The following is a 21,020-nucleotide window of genomic DNA, read 5'->3' as shown; positions in this document are numbered from 1 at the left end:
GAAAGGGAACATTTTCGGGCATTGATCCTTTACGGTTTCAAAAGTGGAACACAAAGCCTTGACCATTTACAGAGGGCATTTGGGGAACTTGCTCCTTCCCGTGCTACAATTTTTCGGTGGTTTTGTGAATTCAGAAGAGGCCGGGCATCGCTTAAATATGAAGAGTGAGCTGGACGTCCGGCAACAGCTGTGTCAGATGAAAACATTGCCGCTGTGGAACAAATGATTCCAGAAAATCCTCGAACAACTTTCAAGGACATTGAATCTACGGTGAACATTGGATCGCCAGCAGTAACAAAAATTCTTCATGATCATCTTCGGCTCAGAAAGGTTTCACTCGTTGGGTGCTTCACACTTTGACTGAACAGCAGAAGCGCATGCGTGTGGAATGGTGTGAAGAAATACTTGCAATATTTGATGGAGGCAATTCTCGACGCATCTCTGACATTGTTACTGGTGATGAGACTTGGATCTATTAATTTGACCCTGAAAATAAACGCCAGTTTACAGTTTGGATCTTTCCAGACGAAAATCCACCCACGAAAGTGAAGCGACGGCGAAGTGTGGGAAAGAAGATGGTCGCAACTTTCTTCTCCAAATCTGGCCATGTTTTACTTGAAGAACAAAGGACGGTTACTACTCAGTGGTACACCACTGTTTGCCTAACAAAAGTGTTCCAGAAGCTTCGGGAACGGCGTCCAAGAACTGGATTGCGTGGGATCCTGCTTCACAATGACAACGCGTCCGCACACACGGCTAACATCACAATTCAGTTTTTAGAATCTACGGAGGTCAAACTTATGGCTCATCCGCCGTATAGCCCTGACCTGGCCCCGTGTGATTTTTTCTGTTCTCTAGGATCAAAGATCGCATGCGTGGCAAGAGATTTTGCAGCCCTGAAGAAGCTGTACTGGCTTACGAGAATGAACTTTTAACACTTGAAGAAAAAGACTGGCAACACTGCTTCCAAAAGTGGTTTTCAGGATGCAAAAGTGTGTACAATATAATGGTGAATACTTTGAGAAATGTAAGTGTTAAATTGATTTTAAGTATGTAAGTTATTTCACATCTCCAAACTTTCGTTGTGATCCTCGTATCAGGAAATTTATAGCCCTTTGCGGGTCCATGTGGAAGCATAAAATTTACATGCACTTCCTGTGTCTCGAAGTAAATTGCATTTGCTTTTGCAACCCACCAGCAGTCGTCATAAATAACAGCCAGAAACGTTCCCACCTTTATGTCGCGAAGTCGACAGTGCCGCACAACACGAGTGCTCTTGCCAATAGTAATTTTCACCTGTTGTTTCTCATGATGGGCAGTTCTTGCAACGGAAACCACATCATTATTGTCAGTTTCCTCTGCATGCCATACATGACTTTTTTTTAAATCATTTTCACCGGCGGAACATGTTCCCACTCTATGTGTTTTTCGTCACAGAATGTTTGAATCTCTGCAAATGGAATGTAGAGCAGTGTAATACCTGATGTATATGTCTGAACAACAGTCTGAAATTCTGCTGCAGTCTGAATGCACTTCATATGCCCAGTTGATAAATTGTGTCGTGTACCAAGGTGTTTAACTTTACCGCCAACACCGTCACATGCTGATTTTCCATGCCCAGTGGCTGTGAAAATCCATTTCCTGATTGGAATGTTGAATGTTCCAAGTTCATGGAGTTGGTAACGATTTTTAAAGTGACTTGCAGCTCCATCTGATATAACCGTTAGTGCTGCAATTGCACCTCCATTCTCAGTAATGCAACTAATGATTTTCTTAATAGCCAGAAGAGCATGCGCAGAGTCATGGGTGCTGTCATCACTGACAATAGCAAAACTTTTTGTACAGTCTCCCTTATATGCTACTGCAGTGAATATAGACACCTGGTCGGTTTTCCAGTGGTAGCTTTGATTGTCATTTTGTAGGAGAACTGCCCAGTTTTCAGCGAAATCAACATGAAGCACTACGTGTTGACTGTCTCTCTTTGCTCTGTTTTTTTTTTCCTTCTGTCACTGCTTTTCTTTGAATATATTTCACATGCAAGTGTGGAATAGCTTTGACTGTCCATTTAGCAATGTCGCGAATGAACAGACCTACTGGAACTGTCTTTTTGATTAGGTCCCCATTCTCCCAGATTGCAAACGATATATCTTCACTGTCCTCTTCATCAGGTAATCCAAAAGATTCTAACGTGATTGCAGCACTCCTGGGACATTCGCCACATTCACCAAGAAACCACAATTATTTTTCCACCAACTAGCATGTTACATAAGCATCTATGATTGTTTTTTCGTTATGGGTTCTTATAATCTATATAATGCTGTTCTTTATGTTTTGTTTGGTTTGAATTTACACTTCGGGTATTGTTTATCCATTAACAATCTGCTGCAATCGCGTGCTGACAAATTGTGATTCTGTTTACGTTTCAGCTTGTAAATTTGCTTACGCAGATCATTTGTAAAATTGAAACCAGGAATATACACCCTCTGAAATTTATAGATGTTCAACGTGAGGTATTGCTGTAACTGTCCTGCAAATTACATAATTTTTGAGGGTGGCCTTTTCGAGATTTTGGGGCTCCAAAAGGGGGCTATTTTTCTGTATTTTCATTAACAGAACATCCCAAACGCTGCATATGAGGTTTGTTGTACATGCATTTGAAAGGCCTTTTCATTACCTTTCAAATACAAAAAACCCGACTAAAATATCTTTCATAGTTCCTGAGAAACAGGCATTTATATTTTTGGCGCCAAAACTTATGACAAAATGACCCTCGAACTTTGAAGCAGAATAAGTCGGCTCAACATTTTTTTTCTCCGAAACAAAAAAATATGGGTCTCATCATTTTGTATCTAGAACATTATATTTCAGTATGATGGATATTTGTGACATCATCTTGACACCCCCTGCCTGTCTGCATTTGGAATCCACCTACTGTATAATAATCCTACCATACACTGTTATAACTCTACTTATAATAATTATTTAAATTATGTTAAAGCAATAAAGAAATGAAAAAGAAAGCATACCACTTAAGAGTAATATTGGATAATAACTACCCAAAGCTCCTTGGATAGCTTCTCGTTCTGTCTCAAAACATGCAGACATGACGTAACCTTAAATAAAAATAATAATAATAAACTAAGCAATAATCATAATTTAGTTAAAGTAAATCTACACTTATAGAAAATCAGAGTAGTAACTGCTATACTTTAATATGTTCCCTTCCTTTCTTTTTTATCACCATATTTTTAAAGATAAACGTTGTTATATATTATTCTTTTTAGGCGTATTGCTTTTGGTTCCTTCAAAATTAAGTTCAAACAAGCAGAGTACTCACTTCACTCTTGAAGAATATTATGACAGAAGCAGTGTAATAGCTAGCTTTCATTGTCATGAAAAGTAAAACGGAAATATTATGATCTTGTATTATTAAAATCGTTTGTGATGCAGAATCAGTCTGAAAATCTTAAACTATAGTATCTGTGGTCAATCACTCTACTTATGAAATTAACGGGAAAGCTCCTGTTTCCATGCTTTAAGTACGGGACAAGGGAACCAATACTGAGTCTTCGGTTGATCATGGAACAGCACATCAGAATAAACAAACCAATTATGATAGCATTTGTAGATATAGAAAAAGCTTTTGACAACGTAGATTGAGATATCATGTTCAGAGCGTTGAAGAATCTGAAGGTCGATTACAAAGACAGAAAAATAATATAGGCCTACCAACTACACAGGAACCAGACAGCTGTTATAAGAAAAGATCAGAAGGAAGAAGAATAAGTAAAGGACTAAGACAAGGATGTGGACTTTCACCTCTCCTGTTTAGTGTCTATAGAAGAGGCTATGAAAGAATTCTTGGATAAATACAAGAAAAGTGTAAAAATAAATGGCCAGGTTTTCAGCACGATAAAGTTTGCTGATGACTTATATAGCGGAGAAGAAAATGATTTGCAGGAAGCACTTTCAAACTTGAACGACCTACTGGAAAAAAACATGCAAAATGAAGATAAATAATAAGAAAACCGAAGTGATGAAGTGCACAAGAGCAGGGCAGGAAGGGGATGGCTAGAGGAGGATAATATCGAAGACGTTAAGACGTTCCCCTATTTAGGAAGTCTAATATCCTTGGAAGGAAGAAGTGAAAAAGACGTAAGTTCAGGAATAGTGCAGACTAATCAAGCAATCAATAGCAAAAGACGACTGCTAACATCAAGAAATGTGTCGTTGGACGTTCGTAAACTATTTGTTAAGATACTGGTATGGAGCATGGCGCATTACGGATCAGAGACGTGGGTATTGAGAAAAGCTGAAATATCCAAGCAGGAAGCATTCGGAATGTGGTGTTGGCATAGAGTGCTGCGCATATCATGGACCGAAAGGAAAAGAAATAGGACCATCAATTTTAATACTTACTAAAAGAAGCTAATGCAGGACGACAGATCACGAAGATAATAGGAAAAAGAAGAAACAGCATACTTGGCCATCATATTCGGTACTCCGATTGGATCACCGTGTGGATAGAGGGAAAGGCAGGAGGAAACCAGGAAGAGGAAGACCAAGGATAGAATATCTAGATGCAGTTACGAAGAATAAAACTTATCAAAGTATAAAACAGCTCTCCCAAGGGAGGAAAAAGTTTTAAAATTTCCATGTTGCCCACCAACCTATGGTTGATGTGAAAAAGAAGAAGTATCTGCTCAGGGTGGCGAGAAACCTGAAAACCGGGAAAAGTCAGGGAATGTGAGAAGACCGGAAATTGACTAGGAAAACTAAAGAAATTTCGATTTGCTACGAATGAGATTTTAAAATAATTTGAAATGAAAGTTTTAAGACGATTTCAGATGTAGTTGTGTGATTTTTTTTTTTTTTTTTTAATTGGCAACTTCAAATATACAAACTTATCTGTGTTCTTCACCAACAATGTGTAACAAACTTACACTCTTAGTTGTACATAGTATCTTTTGCTTTTGCTTGTGAAGTGGAACAACATATTGATGAATCATCCACAAATTGCACCTGGATCAACGATCCAATGATAAATTCATTTTCGACACCTCATAATTTCAAGCTTTTTTGTTTTTCTTTCCCACTAGTTCCGATTTTATTGGAATTCCCTGTTCTGCCTTAGGTGAAAGTAGCTAACCACACAAATGAAAGGATTTTGGAGTACGAGTACTCTGTATTTGATGTTCTGTATTTTCAATATAATGAATGTAATGTATTTTAATTTGCAAAGAAATTTATTTGGGAAGTACTTGTGAATTTACAAAAATTGCTGATAAAGTTGCACATCAGCGTATGCATTGGGGCAATACTCAATGAATAAGTGGACTAATTTCATTAGACACTTGAGCCTTAAATATGTAATACACCTATAGATACCAAAGTATATTTTCCCCTGTATGCTTACAATGCAATCTTTATTAATGTTATACATTTATAGATATATATATATATATATATATATTTAATAATTTTTTGTCAATAGTTATACATTTGTAATGATAAGTTTAAAAAATTTAAAAGTTGAAAAAGAAATGTTTACACTCATTTTAAAATTATTCTGACATTTAAAATGATACAGCAATTTTCGAACAATATTTATGGTACATGAGATTCAAATAAAGTTTCATTCTCTCTCTGTTAGTCATTCTTTGAGCCAAATTTTTATATGCTTTATCAATGCCAATACAAAGTATTCAAAATTTTATACAACAAGATTTATTCAGATAAGACTTGTAAAAGGTATTTTGTAACTGCAATGTAGCTATTTAAAGGGGACTTCAACTATTCTGGGGGATTGAGATACCCCTGCTATCAGTTCTTTCCAAGAATTCGTAACAAAGACTGAATTTCTGTATTTAGTAATTTTTAGTGAAATGAAAAGAAAAAAAAGGGACGATCAGATTTTCGATCCAGATTATCGTAAAATAAAATTCATTTGTTACTAGTACCCTGAGGAAATAATGATGTTTCATGATGTGTAATTCCTATTTTAATGTTGACATTTTCATATCTTTACTGTAAGGAAAATTCGTTAGAATCTCCATCATATTCCTATATTGTTGTATATTTTGTTTCCTTTTTGCTGACGGTTCATTATCACGTGTTACATTGATTGAAGGAAATTGATCAAAGCAATCGATCATATTCCAGATTGCGGCTTAAAAATATTGTGCATGTTGATACTAACTCAAACAGAAATTCGGGGCCGCGGTGGTTCAGTGGTAGAGCGTTCACCTCTGGTGCATGGGGTCCTTAGTTTGATCCCAGCTCGCGCCAAGTGAACTTTGTGGTGGACTACAGCGTGTGCGTGGGTTTTCTCGAGGTTCTCCCGTTTCCTACCACTTTCTTCATTCCACCATTTCATTCATTTTTCATCATCGTCTCCTTTAGCCTAGCCGGCTTAACTGTGGGACGTAGAACTTAAAGATTTCATTTCAAATAGAAATTCGGTGACGTAGTCGGTGGAGCGTTCATTTCTGGAACCAATGTTCCTGCACTCAAACTATGGTGAACGATATGGGATTTTGGTAAATAAACACCGAATGGGCGGGTTTTCTCGGAGTTTTTCCGTTTTCCCCCTGGATTCTACGATGAAAGTGAGTACTAGGTCGGGCACGAAACAAAGTAGTTTACAGAGATTCTTAGTAAAAGATATCATTATGAAAGCAGAATCATTATAGCGTATTCAAAGTGTAATGACATATATCAATGCGCACTGCTGCTAAAAATGTGGAAGTGTCAGTTATGTATTCAGACAGTGAGATTGCTGGGGAATGTAGCTTCAACTTGGCAAAATAGCATACACCTTAGTTTAAGGTTATCATGAATGGTCATTAAATTTCAATGGATGACACTAATTTAAATTTTACATTTCTGCATAAGACATTATCAAATGATCCAGTATAGGATCCTGTGGGGTTACTTACTTTGCATGGAGCATTTAAGACTGCAACTGAGGTAACGAATTGGAGAATCGTTGAATTTCTAAGAGCTTATTTAAGGATATTCCAGCACGTCATGTCAGGTACATTCCTATACAGGCTCAGAAAATTTTTCAGTGAAGTTTTATTGTGTTGGGACTTGAAAATAGTAGTGTTGCCCAACGAGTCACTGACATTTATTCATATCTTTTGTTGTATATTCACCGTGACAGGAAGGATAAGAAAGTTCCCAGCTCTTTGAGCTATGAAACGTGTCAAGTATGTTGGAATAAGGGAAAATGCTTGGTCCTAAACTTACATATTTTAAAGCATTTGCTTCAAAAGTAAAACCTTTCTTGACTGAATTTCAGACTCTCTCCTCGCAGTCCACTTCTTTACAACACTTTATCAGAGTGACTCATTGTACACAAAATGATCATACTCAAGAAGAGGAAAAGAAACAAAAAGAAGCAGAAGATAGCAAAAGAAAGTTAAGAAGTCTAAAATAATGAAAGGTAAGCGCAATATTGACGATGAAAGAAAGCATTTAGAGAAGTGAAATGAATTACATAGTACTATATATTTTTTTTCTAAAGATACGTTAATATACTACAGCCAGTTTTATATATATACATCCTTTTGATGAATGTCTCACTTCCTGTCTTCCTAGCGTCTATTTTACAATTTGGATTTTGTTGAGTGACTTTTTCCTTTCACATGGGACGATTTTTTTTATCAGGTGACTAAAGCTACAGACTCAAGTTTCAAGGAAGATGTTTGATTTCTTGCTTTGTGCAGGAATTTTTATTATAAAAGTGTTCTGTAATTTCAAAATAAAATATGTTGTATTTACTTTATATTATTTATTTTTCTAATTGATTAGGAGAAAATATGAATTCGTTATCATGTTTTCTTGGTCTTGTCTTCCCATCGACATAGGAAAGTCTGTATGTCTGTATGATTAATTGCATATCAGGGAAAATAATAATAATAATAAAAAAAAGATATCTTGGAAACATGGGAAAAGTTAGGGAATTCTTTCCTGTGATTTTTATCGCCACCCTGTCTGTTACATATTACTTCTACATTGTTTGATTATCGTTGGCTTGGTTTGACAGTCCATTATATCATTGACAGACTCTGTTTTATTGCAATATTCACATATAAATATAAATTAGAATAAAATATAATACATATCTTATTGTCATTACGCTATACAAGCAATAGACAACTTGTAATGTCTATATATAATGTCTGATGATAGTGGACACTCAACACTAGTCTTCGATGTAAACACAGTTTTTGTGAACTAGGGGTGGATCCGGAAGGGGGGCGATCGGGGCGATTGCCTTCTCCCCCAGAAGAGGGAACTTTCTTATTTTATATATATAAATAAAGCCCATCCCAGAGTTTGCAGCACTTAAAAGTAGCTCTAAGTAGCAGTGTTATAACCAACCGCCCCCCCAGAAGTCCGTCCTGGATCCGCCCCGTGAACCGCACACAACGTTGCCGTTGGGGGGTATCATAATGGCATAAAAATCCGCGTCAAGTTTTTGTAGCCACCGTGAGGCAGCGGTTTTGACATAATTACATGCCAAATAATGGCCGTAGTCGTAATTAGGCTGTAGAAGGGGTGCTGTACTCGTTCCAAGCGTAACGTCAGCGGTTGAAGTACTGGGTCTACCGCTGTGTCCAGGTTTGTAATAACAATATTGGTCCGTCTTTCTTTGAAGGCACGACACGTCTTCCCTACATGTTGTTTTGAAATTTAGCTCTCCCCATACACCTCATCAATCTTCCTATGAATGTCAGCAGGTATAGTGTTCTTGTACCAAAAAGACATATACCAATTGATAGGACTGATAAGACTTATTGACCTAAACAAAATGACATGCCTGATATGATATGCTCATGCGTAGTTTTCGAGAAAACCAACGAAAATGATTTCTTTGGATACTTAGAAGTCGATACTGTACTAGAACCATGCCACGTACTGAGATGAAACTAATATTGAATTATACCATCATTCAGTTCTTCATCGTAACAATAGCACATCGAGAATACATATTACAGTTAATGAGATACAGCTTAAAAATATAATTAACTATCAAATGTTAACTTCAGACAATGTTGTTACATACCCGCCAGAGAGGACGAAGAAAAGAAAGTTATTAAGTGTTTAAAACATTTTTAAAAAAATAATTGATGACTAAAGATTACATTTAAAAAATGGCAATAAACGGTGATAGACTGGTAATAAACAAAAACCAGAATGGAACTGAATTTAACCTGACCCCGCATGCTAACACTCAACCTTTAGATAAATAACTATTAAAGTGACTTTTAACTACTAGATAAAAAACTAAATAACAAGATAAACTGTGAAATAAAAAAAGATGGGTGGAAGCAGCGAGGATCATCACTTTCACTTACAACAATCAAGCCTACTAACTTACAGGTCTGACAATCTCTGAAGGATGGGACTGGAGTTTACTATGTAAGTCATTTTTTTTCCTTACTGGCCTATTTTTGGATAGAGTAGTGAAAATTGGTATCCCGTGAGGGGATAATATGTTCCACTTGTATCCATTATACTATTTATTAATTTTGTAACTGCAACCATCAATAAATCATATTTTGTTTAAATTAAATTTATCATTCAATAGCCAAAGTTAAGTTGTATCTCAAAAATTGTTTAAAAAAAAAAAAAAAAGTTCGAAGCAATGTAAACCCACGCTCAGGAATTCTAACTGTCATTCAACTTACAGATTTCTGTAATTCCTGAATTTTCTTTAAAGTTCCAAATTTTCGACTCTTCCCTGAAGTCTTGGTCACGGAGAATAAAAACGGATTTCCGTACTTGACGTGTTTCCGTACAATACAGCTCTTTCCTTTGAAAGTCCGTTTCTTTTTATTTCTTGATGTTTCCATTCTTTTTCTTCCTGTTTTTATCTTTCGTGACCAAGACTTCAAGGGAGAGCCGAAAGATCGGAAATTTGAAAGAAAATTCGGTAAGTAAAGAAATCTGTAAGTAAAATGATATTAATTTTTTTACTTCTGTTTAATTGAAATATTGTGTAAAGATGAGATATAGTCGAACTCAACAAAATAACATGCTTATGAGTGATGCAATGAAATTATAAGGACAGTGAAAAAAATTTAATATTTTATATAAGATATATTAACAATTTTTAATCCAATGTGAAAAGGAGATTCAAGTGAATAATATTGCATTGTCTTGAAAATGGACAAAAGGGAATTGTTCAAGTACAAAAAATATTTTGTAGATTTGGTTATGGCTATCCTAATGACGAGAAAATGAATTTTAAAATATCATATTTAGATAAATAGATTAAATGTGTTTATAGTCAATTACTTTTCAGTCAGAAGCTTGAAGATGGTCACCTATTTTCTTGAGACATTAGAGTAAAAAAAAAAAAAAAAAAAAAAAAAAAAGCAAGGTAATTACAGAACCTCAGGGTTCAAAATAGTGCAAATTGTTTCGTTTAAATAGTTAGGTAACAGACCAAGGATTCCAAGGATTCATTTGGTTTCGGATTCTGATCATGGCTCGGACAGCATAAAATAACATGGGTGGAAACTATAAAGTTGTTGGTGTCGTAAGACAGCCTTTTAACCATATGTAAGTTGTATTTTACTTTTTTATGTATACTAAAGGCTGTCACTGTTGAATTCAACGGTAGACGTTTGGTCTTCCACGTAATTGCACAGAAAGCTGACTTTCATTTTCACTTGTCTTTTATTTCTCTGTAACATTATTTGTTTCATAAACTGGATTCTATAATTTTGTGTAAATAAAGCTCTATATTTTATCGGAAAGAAAAGGACTTGTTCATAGAAACATTTGTTCTTTACTTTAAATTTCCCCCCAACATTCTTATGATTTAAGGACAAGCAGAGATATTTGTGTCCTCTATATTCTGGCTTCTCTAATTAATAATATACAGATTCAAAGTTAAAAACACATTATTTAAATAGTAAATTCTCGATTCTCAGGCGCATTTTTCGAGAAAATCGAAAAAGGAACTTTCGTGGTGTTGAACAGTATGTCATTCGTTACCAATAATACTGTTTCTAATTTGTTGGAAGAAATGATTTATTCAACTTCTGTAAATGTACTAAAATACAGCGTTAACTCAAATTGTATATACCGGTATATATATATTGTTCTTTGCCCTTTGCTAATAGTGATACACCCACTCCTTTGCGCCTACAGTACTTGTAATATAAGTAAAATAACACACTCCACACAGTTACTTTACATTTAACGAACTCTTGTATCGAATAAAATAGGTTTGCTATGAACTAGTAAAAATTACTATGTAACCATACATTCATTACACCACTTTCGGTTTTGATTAATTTCTATTTTGTGACTAAAGCTTCGAAAAGTAGCGTAATATCACACTGAATATGGAGAAGGATGCGTAATCTTCAAATATGGTCGCTACGAGGAAAACCAGTTACTATACCTCAACATTAATAGTAGGATAGAAATTTTGTAAAGTACTACTCGAGACTAGCAACAAATTTAAATTGAACAAATAGTATATTCAACTTTTCAATATTTTCTCAACAAGAATTATATACGACAATTTAACAAACTGATGTAGTTAGTTATAAAAACAATTAATTAACAATTTTGACCCGGATATATTTTTCAGATTTTTAACCAATCAAAGGTATTTACTGTTCTGCCCCGTAAACAGCTATCTTGTTCTAAACCGATACGCCATACTTGGTAATATGGCAGAATATTAATCTTGAAAAAGCTCCCGGCAATTACAGAAAATATTTTAAACAAATACGAACATGACTAGCATTATAGAAAAAGAATGCACTCACACTCGAAATTCCCGCCAGATGGCATAAGTATAGACGTCAGAAAATTACGATAATCGAAAAAGCTTTTTCGATGCAAAACCATATATTCAAAATATTCATTCAAATATTATTAAACCAGTAACTACCAATCCATAGATTATATGTTACAACTATGAAGTTTAAAACTTTGTCTACAAAGAAATTTCTAGGTTGTACTGAAATTTTAAGATCTGCCTCTAGTAAAAGTAGATGAGTAAATAATAATAATAAAAAAAGAATAAAATATAATAATTAAATTATACGTACCACAGCTAATTCCACAGAGACCCACTATCATCAGCAGCAAAATTATCTCACCAAAATTTCCCAAATTAGTGACTTTGAAAACCAGAAACATAAACACGAGCGAAACTATAATCTGTCCCAATACCACAATCATAAACACAGTTACATGAGACAAAACAATTTCTAAATTGTTCACACCTATAAAAGAATATGCATACATAGAAAACATTTTAATGAAAAACGAAGAAACTCAGAAGTATATTACACTAATAAATAAATAAATAAATAAATAAATAAAATAAAAAAGTAAAAATGTAAACGAAACAATACAATGAGTGATGAGATAGTAAGGTTACAAAGCCTGCAGTGAAAGGTGTAGTATTTCATACAACCAATACAGCCAACAGATAATATATACATTAGGTTATTTTTCGACATAGTCTCCATGTCGATTGAGGCACGTGTCGCATCGTGAGATAAGCTTGAAGATTCCCTCCTGGTAAAAATATTCTCCTTGCATATTCAGCCACGTTGTAACAAAGTGTTTCAACTCCTCGTCTGAAGTGAAGCGACGGCCCCCTAGGAGCTCCTTCAAGAGCGAGAACAGGTGAAAGTTGCTTAGAGCGAGATGCAGACTGCAGGGAGGGTGATTGATGATGTCAAATCTGTTGATGCCGTGCTGTGTTGGCCACTGTATACTAGGGATGGCCGGTTCCGAAGATCCGGATCTCAGATCTGGATTCGGATCTCGGATCTGGGTTCGAAATTCGGATCTGCATCCGAAATCCGGATCTCAGATCTTGATTCTTATCCAAACCCACATCCCCCCCAAATTGTGATAAACTTGAATATCAAAAATTCACCAAAAGTAATTTCACGAAGCCCTGACAGCGAAAAAGAAAACAGAAAATTAAGACGGATATTGACAAGTCTATTTGTCTCTCCTTCATTCTACACTAAAGATCAAATGCTTGCCTTACTAAAAAATAATCTGATTTGACCCGAATGAGAATTCGATTGTCGGATCTAGGTCCATCCGGTTGCAGGACCGAGATGAAATACACACATATTTATATTTGAAACCGGAATACAAAACTTGAATATTTAATATTCCTCAATACACCTATTTCTTTGACAGTTAAGAAAACAAACAGTTAAGACAAGTATTGACTAGTTTTTACGTATATTTATCTTGCTCAGTCTGCTCTAAATATCAAATGTATACTTTACAATTAGATTTAATAATTATTTAGTAAATCACAATATGAGCACCGAGAATAAACTATGAATTTTGGTGCCCCTTATCTAGATTTGAAATTTCGGATTCATACATAGAATCAGGTTGAAAGATAAATATTTGAGATCTGGACACCGAAACAAGTGCTAGTACCAAGATCGTAGCCGTTTTACCTAGGTAATGCGAGCGGAAGGCGAGCACTAATTCCGCATGTACCGGTACTTTGGGGAATACGAGAAACTAAAAACAGATAAATATTCTTTTTCAGGGGCAAGTTGCGCTTTAACATGACTTTTCATAAGTGTTGTGTTCAAATACAAAAACTGTAATGGCGACTTGTTTGAAATAAATGCCTTTTCTTTTCTGTCAATAAAGTTAGGTACTTTCACATTGAATAAAAATTAGCAAAGCACATTTCACTGATTAGAGTGCTGGTTCTTATGGAAGCTTTCACACTGAACCGAAGATTTCCTCATGTGGGTATCGGATTGCCACAATTCACCTTGCTGAAAGACGTGGTTTATCAGGAGGTCGGCCAAGATTCTTTTGGACTTAGCCTGTAGACTGCTTCTGGTCTCACTTATTCCCATATAACAAGACTAACCATATATAAAGTTGGTTCGAAATGATTTAAAATATCACTAATTGACCGTAAGGGGATAATCGCGATTTAAATATTCGTAAATCAGAAGAGATGTAAAAGTTAAGCGTTAAAATAAATCCGATAATTCCTAATGCAACCTAATGATAGCAATAAAACTCCTTATGTAACGTTTTCAAAGCTAAGATTAACAGTTTTGTTCCTGAAGAGGGTTTATGGCAACATAGAATATTATAAATCCAATTATCATAAGTAGTACCTCTGACAGCCCCGCATTTCACATCACCATCGCCCTTCATTCTGACAAGTGGGCAATTCACTTACTCACAATGACTTTTCAGGCATTCCAGTGACATCAATATCTCAGTTTGGGTTTGGGATCATGCTTTGGTGAACCTTGACTATCACCATCAGCAGCTATTAGAGAATCAGAACTTATTTCTGTATTAGACAATGTGGGTAACTATAGCTTTTCGTCTATAGAAGACAGAGAGCGTGCCTTAGGTGCCCGTGATCATGGGTTCAATTCCCGGAGAGGCACTCAACAATTTCGATGTTGACCCAGCATCGTGAGGACAATTGGGGAGTTATCTTTAAGAAGTAGCCGACTGCAGTCTAGAAAGCCGGCAATAGGGACTTCGGGTGTCGATGCTTTGACTACACATCCCCACTTTCAACGTAAGCCCGCTGGTAGGAACCAAAGGACTGTCGTGCCAAGAATTTAGTTTGTTTTAGTTATCATAAATGGCTTCTTTATTATTAAATTTTATCCAATATTTTCTTTTCAACTAGTTTGGGAAACTCAGAGCTAGCTACTTGTTTTCTTTTTAATTCATGTTCATAGTTAGCACAACTAATCACTAAGGAAAAACAATCTTTTCAATAAAATTCGCCTCGCGTCTTTCGTAGCTCTAAGTTTAGTTATTTTTAGTTTTCTTTTTTTTCAAGTTGAAGGGCGGTTTATCATTTTCCCCTCGCTTACCCTATTCTTTTTTCTAGTTTTACCTATGTTTCTTTGCACGGACATTGCGCCTATACGCACGTGCTTAGTGTGTTCGTTTACAAAAGCGGGCCATTTTCCTGCCACTATAGAAATTAAGAGTGCGCTGTATCAGAGAAATATTAATTGACGTATGTACGTGAATATATCTGTGACGAAGTCATAATTACTCAGTTTTTGCATCGTATATAGTTTCCTCATCCTTATTAATCTCTTCACCCCCGCTTCCTGAATTCCAGTTCTAGTATTCTTTCTTAATGGGGGACTGATGTCTCATGTAGGCTTATTAACTATAACATCAGCAATAAAGAAAGTACGGTTTAATTTGCACTAATTTTAAAACATTACGTTAATTAAATAATAATAATAATACGGAGCGAGCTCAGGCTACTTGTTAGGATTCTTGCTTCACAATTGGATAATACCGGGTTGGAATTCGGAGACCAGCCATCCTGACTGAGGATTTTCCAGGGTTGTTCCTCAGTTATACTGGGCAAATGCTAGATTATGCTATACAGCTATAACTTATACTAGCTATACTGCTATTACTTTTGCTATTAAAATAACTACTTCCAAACTAAGGTACTCTTTATTTACGGACACGGGTACATGCACACAAACTTCAAAAGTACTTTACTAAATTTTATCCCCATGCTACTAAATAATATTCTTCACAGTACTTCTAACAAGCCCACTTGCATACTCCAACTTCATTCTTGCTCCCACGAACTCTTTGACTCATGCCAAAGCCGGCCATCCTCATGCTCATCACAGACTATTGACAGTAGTGTCACACTCTTCACAGACTATTTGCTATACCACATTCTCCACAGATTACTCACTATTTAACTCTTCCACATTCTTCACAGATTATTCACTATTACACTCTTCCCCCGTTTTTTTTTTTTTTTTTTACAATGACAATCTATTAGGTGGTCTCCTGATCCTTCCGGATCTTCTTGGTAGCTGCCAATCTTGCTGCTCTGCTGATGTTCTGCCATCTCCTGGATATCTTGTTGGTAGCTGCCTATCTGGGTCTCGTACTGGTGTTCTGCCATCTTCTGGATGTTGTCTTGGTAGGTGTTGATCTTGCTCTCTGACTGATGTTCTGTCACTTTCTGAATTTATGTTTGGACTTCTAGGCAGTTGTATGTCTTGTCTATCTTCCACTGCTGCGTCTGCGAGCGGGTTCTTTCGGCAAAGAAACCATATATCTTCCTGACATTTTCTTGGCATCTTATCTTCTTGGTCTCCCTTTGCTTGCGGAAAAATTATTTGATGTCGATGGCACTTCCGTATTTTTCCTTGTGTTCTTACCAAAAACACGACTGGACTCATCTGCCTGACCAGTTCGGCTTTGATAAACTTAGGAAAACTATCGCGATAGTTCTTCACCCAGACCACTTTATTCTTTTCTTGTTGCTCCACTTCTTTCCTGTCTTTCTTGCCGCGTTCAAACACTCCCTTCTGTACAACATTAAACATTGTGCGTGGTTGGAAATTTAACATCAATTCCGCTGGTGGTTTCCCTGTTGCCTTACTCGGTGTGAATCGAAGCATATATAATATTTCTTTCAGCTTATGCTCTCTTAATCTACGGTTCCATGCATATTTATTGTCTAAAAACTGTTTTCTTAAAAGCTGCTTTACTGTCTGCACGGCTTTTTCAGCGATTCCATTGCTTTCTGGGTTGTATGGTGGAGTTAGCACTGCCTTGATGTCTCTTTCCTTTAGGTATGTCGTGAACTCAAATGATGTGAAAGGAGGTCCGTTATCTGATACTAAAGTCTTTGGATACCCGAAAATTTGAAAAAACTCGTCTAACTTTTGTTTAGTTTCAGATGCTGTCGTTGAATTTACATTCCACACTTGGATCCATTTTGAATAACTGTCCACTAACAGCAAAAATTTAGATCCCACACAATCAAAGTGATCTACATGCACTCTTCCCATCGGTTGTGCTTCTGCTTTCCAACTACTATATTGATTTTTCGAGTTATTCCTATTCATGCTATTACACGTTTCACAAAATTCGCTCATTTTTTTGATATCACGGTCTAAACCTGGCCACCAAACTGCTTCCTTAGCTATAGCCAGCATTCTCCAAGCACCTAGGTGATTCCTGTGTAACTGTTCCAGATACTTCTTCCTTAACTTATGTGGGAGTACAGTTTTGCCTTCCATAATCACACATTTGTTCACAACTGAAAGTCTTTGCTTGTTGTTAAAGAATGTTCTTAACTCTGTAGTATTATGTTCTTCCTTCAACTTCCTGGGCCAGCCTTTTATTATCCATTCTCTCACCTGACATAATAGTCGGTCTTCTTCCGATGCCTCCATGACTTCTTGGAGCGTTAATGGTGCCAACATTATTTGGCTTATGAACTCTTTTTCGTCTATTTTTACATCCACTGGTGGCTCATTAATCGGTAGTCTGGATAGGAAATCTGCTACTTCCACTTGCTTACTATAAAGAATTTTGAAGTCGTACGAAGACAAGAACAACATCCATCGTTGGAGTCTTGGTGAAGCTGCGTCTGGAATAGCCTTTTCTCCGAATATGATCTTGACTGGCATAGAATCTGTAATAATTGTAAAACGTCTACCGAACAAATATTTATGAAATTTCTTTACTCCGTGTATTATCGCTAATGCTTCTCTTTCGAACTGGGCATAGTTACGTTCTGCATTGCTCAATGTTGCTGACGTACACGCTACCGTCTTCAACTTGTTATTCACTTTGTTACACAGCATAGCGCCGATTCCATCCTGTGATGCATCCGTAACGAGTACCACCTCTTCCTTCTCATCAAATGGGTGTAGTATTTCCGCCTTCTTCAGCAGTTCTTTCGCTTGTGTAAATTCTTGTGCATGTCGTTCATCCCAACACCATATGGCTCCTTTTCTTAGTAATGCATACAACGACGGAATTTTTGACGCTAAGCCAGGTAGTTGTCTATGGTAAAATGAAAGCATGCCTAGGAAGGCCTTCAGTTGCGTTACATTCGTCGGTTCGGGACATTTTATGATCGCTTCCACCTTATCTTCCATTGGTTTAATTCCTTCTGGACTAATATGATGTCCCAAATACTCTATTTCCTGTTTGAAGAAAACACACTTGTCTCCCCGCAGTCTGATATTCAGATCCTTGAACTTTTGTAGGAGTATCCGTGTCTTTTGGTAACAATCATACGTATCGTTTCCCCATATTATCACATCATCCAAGAAACATGCAACCCACGGTAAATCTTGTAACACTGACTCCATAAACTTTTGAAAAATTTGTGCTGCACAGCTCAACCCAAATGCTAGTCTTTTGTGTTGGTACAAACCCCAAGGTGTGTTCAGCGTCATGTATTTTAATGAATTTTCATGGATCAACAATTGTTGGTACGCCTGCTTTAAATCACACAATACGAAACAATGGGCACCCTTCAACTTGTTCATTAAGTCTTCAATGCGTGGTAGTGGGTACGATACTTTTTCCAGAACTTTGTTTACCGTCACGCGAAAGTCCCAGCATAACCTGATGCTTCCATCTTTTTTTCTCGCTAATACCAATGGCGTCGCCCAATCGGAATAATCCACTTGCGTCAAAATTCCTTGTTGCACTAACTTGTCTAACTCATCTTTCACTTGTGGTTTCAAACTTACCGGTATTTCGTATGCCTTCTTGAAAATTGGTACCGCTTCTTCTTTCACTGGTAATACCACTTTGTACCCTTTAACTGGTGTGTTTAAGTCTCCCTCAAACACTTCTTTGAACTCATCTTTGATTTTACTTGCTAAGTTGTCAGCTACAGTTTCGTCATCTGTTCCTATCGAAGCAATATTACTACTAAACTGTTCTTTCCAACAAGGCCAAAGTATATTGATCCATGAGCGTCCCACAATTGGTTGGTTTAGTTTAGCATCCAGTACATATAATGGTAACTGCCACTTACTGCTTTTCCACTGCACTTCCACCATTATTTTACCTTTAGTGTCTAACGGTCTACCATCGGCATTGCATAATTTAATGGCATCCGATACTACTGGTTTGTTGGGGAAATGTTCGTTGCATGCATCTCTACTGATTACTGACACTGCGGCACCGGTATCTAGTTCAAAAAACACTGTCTTACCGTCACATTTTAGCGGTATGTTACATAAGTCCTTGCGTTTACCGTCTGGTACGTCCATTGCCAATAATTCAACGATCTTATCTAAGTTTTCTTCCTGTATTACTGACGTTTCTGGGGTGGTCACTTTAATTTCTTTCACTTTTTCTGTTACGTCTTCTGCGTCAATAGTCCCTTGTACTTCATGTCTTTTAAAACACATTTTCTGAAAATGGCCTTGCACACCACAAAAATTACACTTCACATATTTCGCAGGACAGGAGTATTTGTTATGTTGTTTCCCGCACTTACCACACACAAATTTACCCTTGTACCGTTCTGCTTTATTACTATTTTCACTGTTACTACTGTACCTTACCTGTGTTTGATTTTGCTTATTGGCTTACCTTGATAATGACTCAACACATTCACCTGACCAACCTCTTCGAATTCTTTCTTTCTCATGATTGCCATGTCGTTACCAATAGTTTCCGCTTGCACTGCCATTTGAACAGCTACTGTGAAGGTCATATTGTCTTCTGCTAACAATCTCTTACGCACATTATCGTCATTGATGCCATATATAAACTGATCCCGTAATGCTTCTTCTAAAAATGTGCCGAATTTACACAATGCTGCTTGCTGTCTCAACGTGGCTACAAATTCGGTAACGGACTGACCTTGTGACTGTTGAATAAATCTGAATTTGTACCGTTCTGAAATTGTGTTGAGTTTTGGTCGGAAGTTTAACACTAACTTGTCTTTGATTTTTGCGTAGGTCAGATCTTGTATCTTTTCCGGTTCACAAATGTCTCTCAATAGTTTGTATGTTTTTGCACCGATAGACGCGATCAATGTAGGCACTTTCTTTGCGGCCGGTAACTCCATGGCTATGCAGAATTGATCAAACCTGTCCAAATAATCACTTATTTCCTGGTCTTCCACCCCAAATGCTTCAAAAAGTTTGGAACCTGCCATATTGTAAATCCTTTTACCTCGTCGCCACTGCTATACAGCTATAACTTATACTAGCTATACTGCTATTACTTTTACTATTAAAATAACTACTTCCAAACTAAGGTACTCTTTATTTACGGACACGGGTACATGCACACAAACTTCAAAAGTACTTTACTAAATTTTATCCCCATGCTACTAAATAATATTCTTCACAGTACTTCTAACAAGCCCACTTGCATACTCCAACTTCATTCTTGCTCCCACGAACTCTTTGACTCATGCCAAAGCCGGCCATCCTCATGCTCATCACAGACTATTGACAGTAGTGTCACACTCTTCACAGACTATTTGCTATACCACATTCTCCACAGATTACTCACTATTTAACTCTTCCACATTCTTCACAGATTATTCACTATTACAGATTAGTACCTTGGTCTAAGGCTCTGGCAACCTTCCTTTCATTCCTTTTCCAATGTTTTCATCTGTTGATTACTACAATTTTAAAATGGTCTCTGAGGATGTATCTGGTAGCTTATACTAAATAAACAATAACGACGTAATGTATCTTCACGAAACGTGTGGGTTAATTTAACTACAGCCTTACAGTCCCAATAGATAGCTAAAGTTTTAATATCAATTTCCTGACTTTTATATACTATTGTCATATTGTTTCAGGTTTCAATTTTCTCATGTATGTTCCCACCGAGAATTGAACCAGAAATCACATGAACAAATGCGAATATGTTAAATATTTTTGAACACTTTAATACAAAACACAAAACGCTTCAATGATACGATGCATGGATATGTTTTGGTTATGTCCTGCAATGTATGATTAAAGAAGCCAGGAGGGTGAAGAAAAAATAACAGAAATCTCTTTTATATTTACTTCTTCAACAAACTCCCGACCTCAGAAGGGCAAGCCATAAGTTAGGTAACAAAGTCATACAACGAACACAACCATATCGCTCTCCTGAAATTTTCGTGTGTATGTTTAAAAATCTACTGTTGTTCCACGCCAACCAGTCTATATTTTTTGTTGTATATACCTTCGAAG

At 36.5% G+C, this 21,020-nt stretch overlaps 1 protein-coding gene across 3 annotated transcripts in view; it reads right to left on the bottom strand.

The window, feature by feature from the left end:
* The window catches only part of LOC145667071 (ABC transporter G family member 20-like), a 112,175-nt gene that overhangs the window by 4,146 nt on the left and 87,009 nt on the right, over window positions 1-21,020 (bottom strand). For all 3 annotated transcript variants that reach the window (XM_081734775.1, XM_081734773.1, XM_081734776.1), the window contains 2 exons: window positions 12,084-12,260; window positions 3,027-3,113 (listed from right to left, as the gene is read on the bottom strand). In XM_081734775.1, coding sequence (XP_081590901.1) covers window positions 3,027-3,113; window positions 12,084-12,260 — 264 coding nt within the window. The remainder of the gene's footprint in view (window positions 1-3,026; window positions 3,114-12,083; window positions 12,261-21,020) is intronic.

Source organism: Thermobia domestica, chromosome 12 (genome assembly GCF_964235325.1).
Source record: "Thermobia domestica chromosome 12, izTheDome1.hap1.1, whole genome shotgun sequence".
In the NCBI taxonomy this organism is placed as follows: Eukaryota; Metazoa; Arthropoda; class Insecta; order Zygentoma; family Lepismatidae; genus Thermobia; species Thermobia domestica.
Note: the sequence above shows the minus strand (reverse complement) of the source record. Positions and strands in the feature narration are given on the sequence as shown.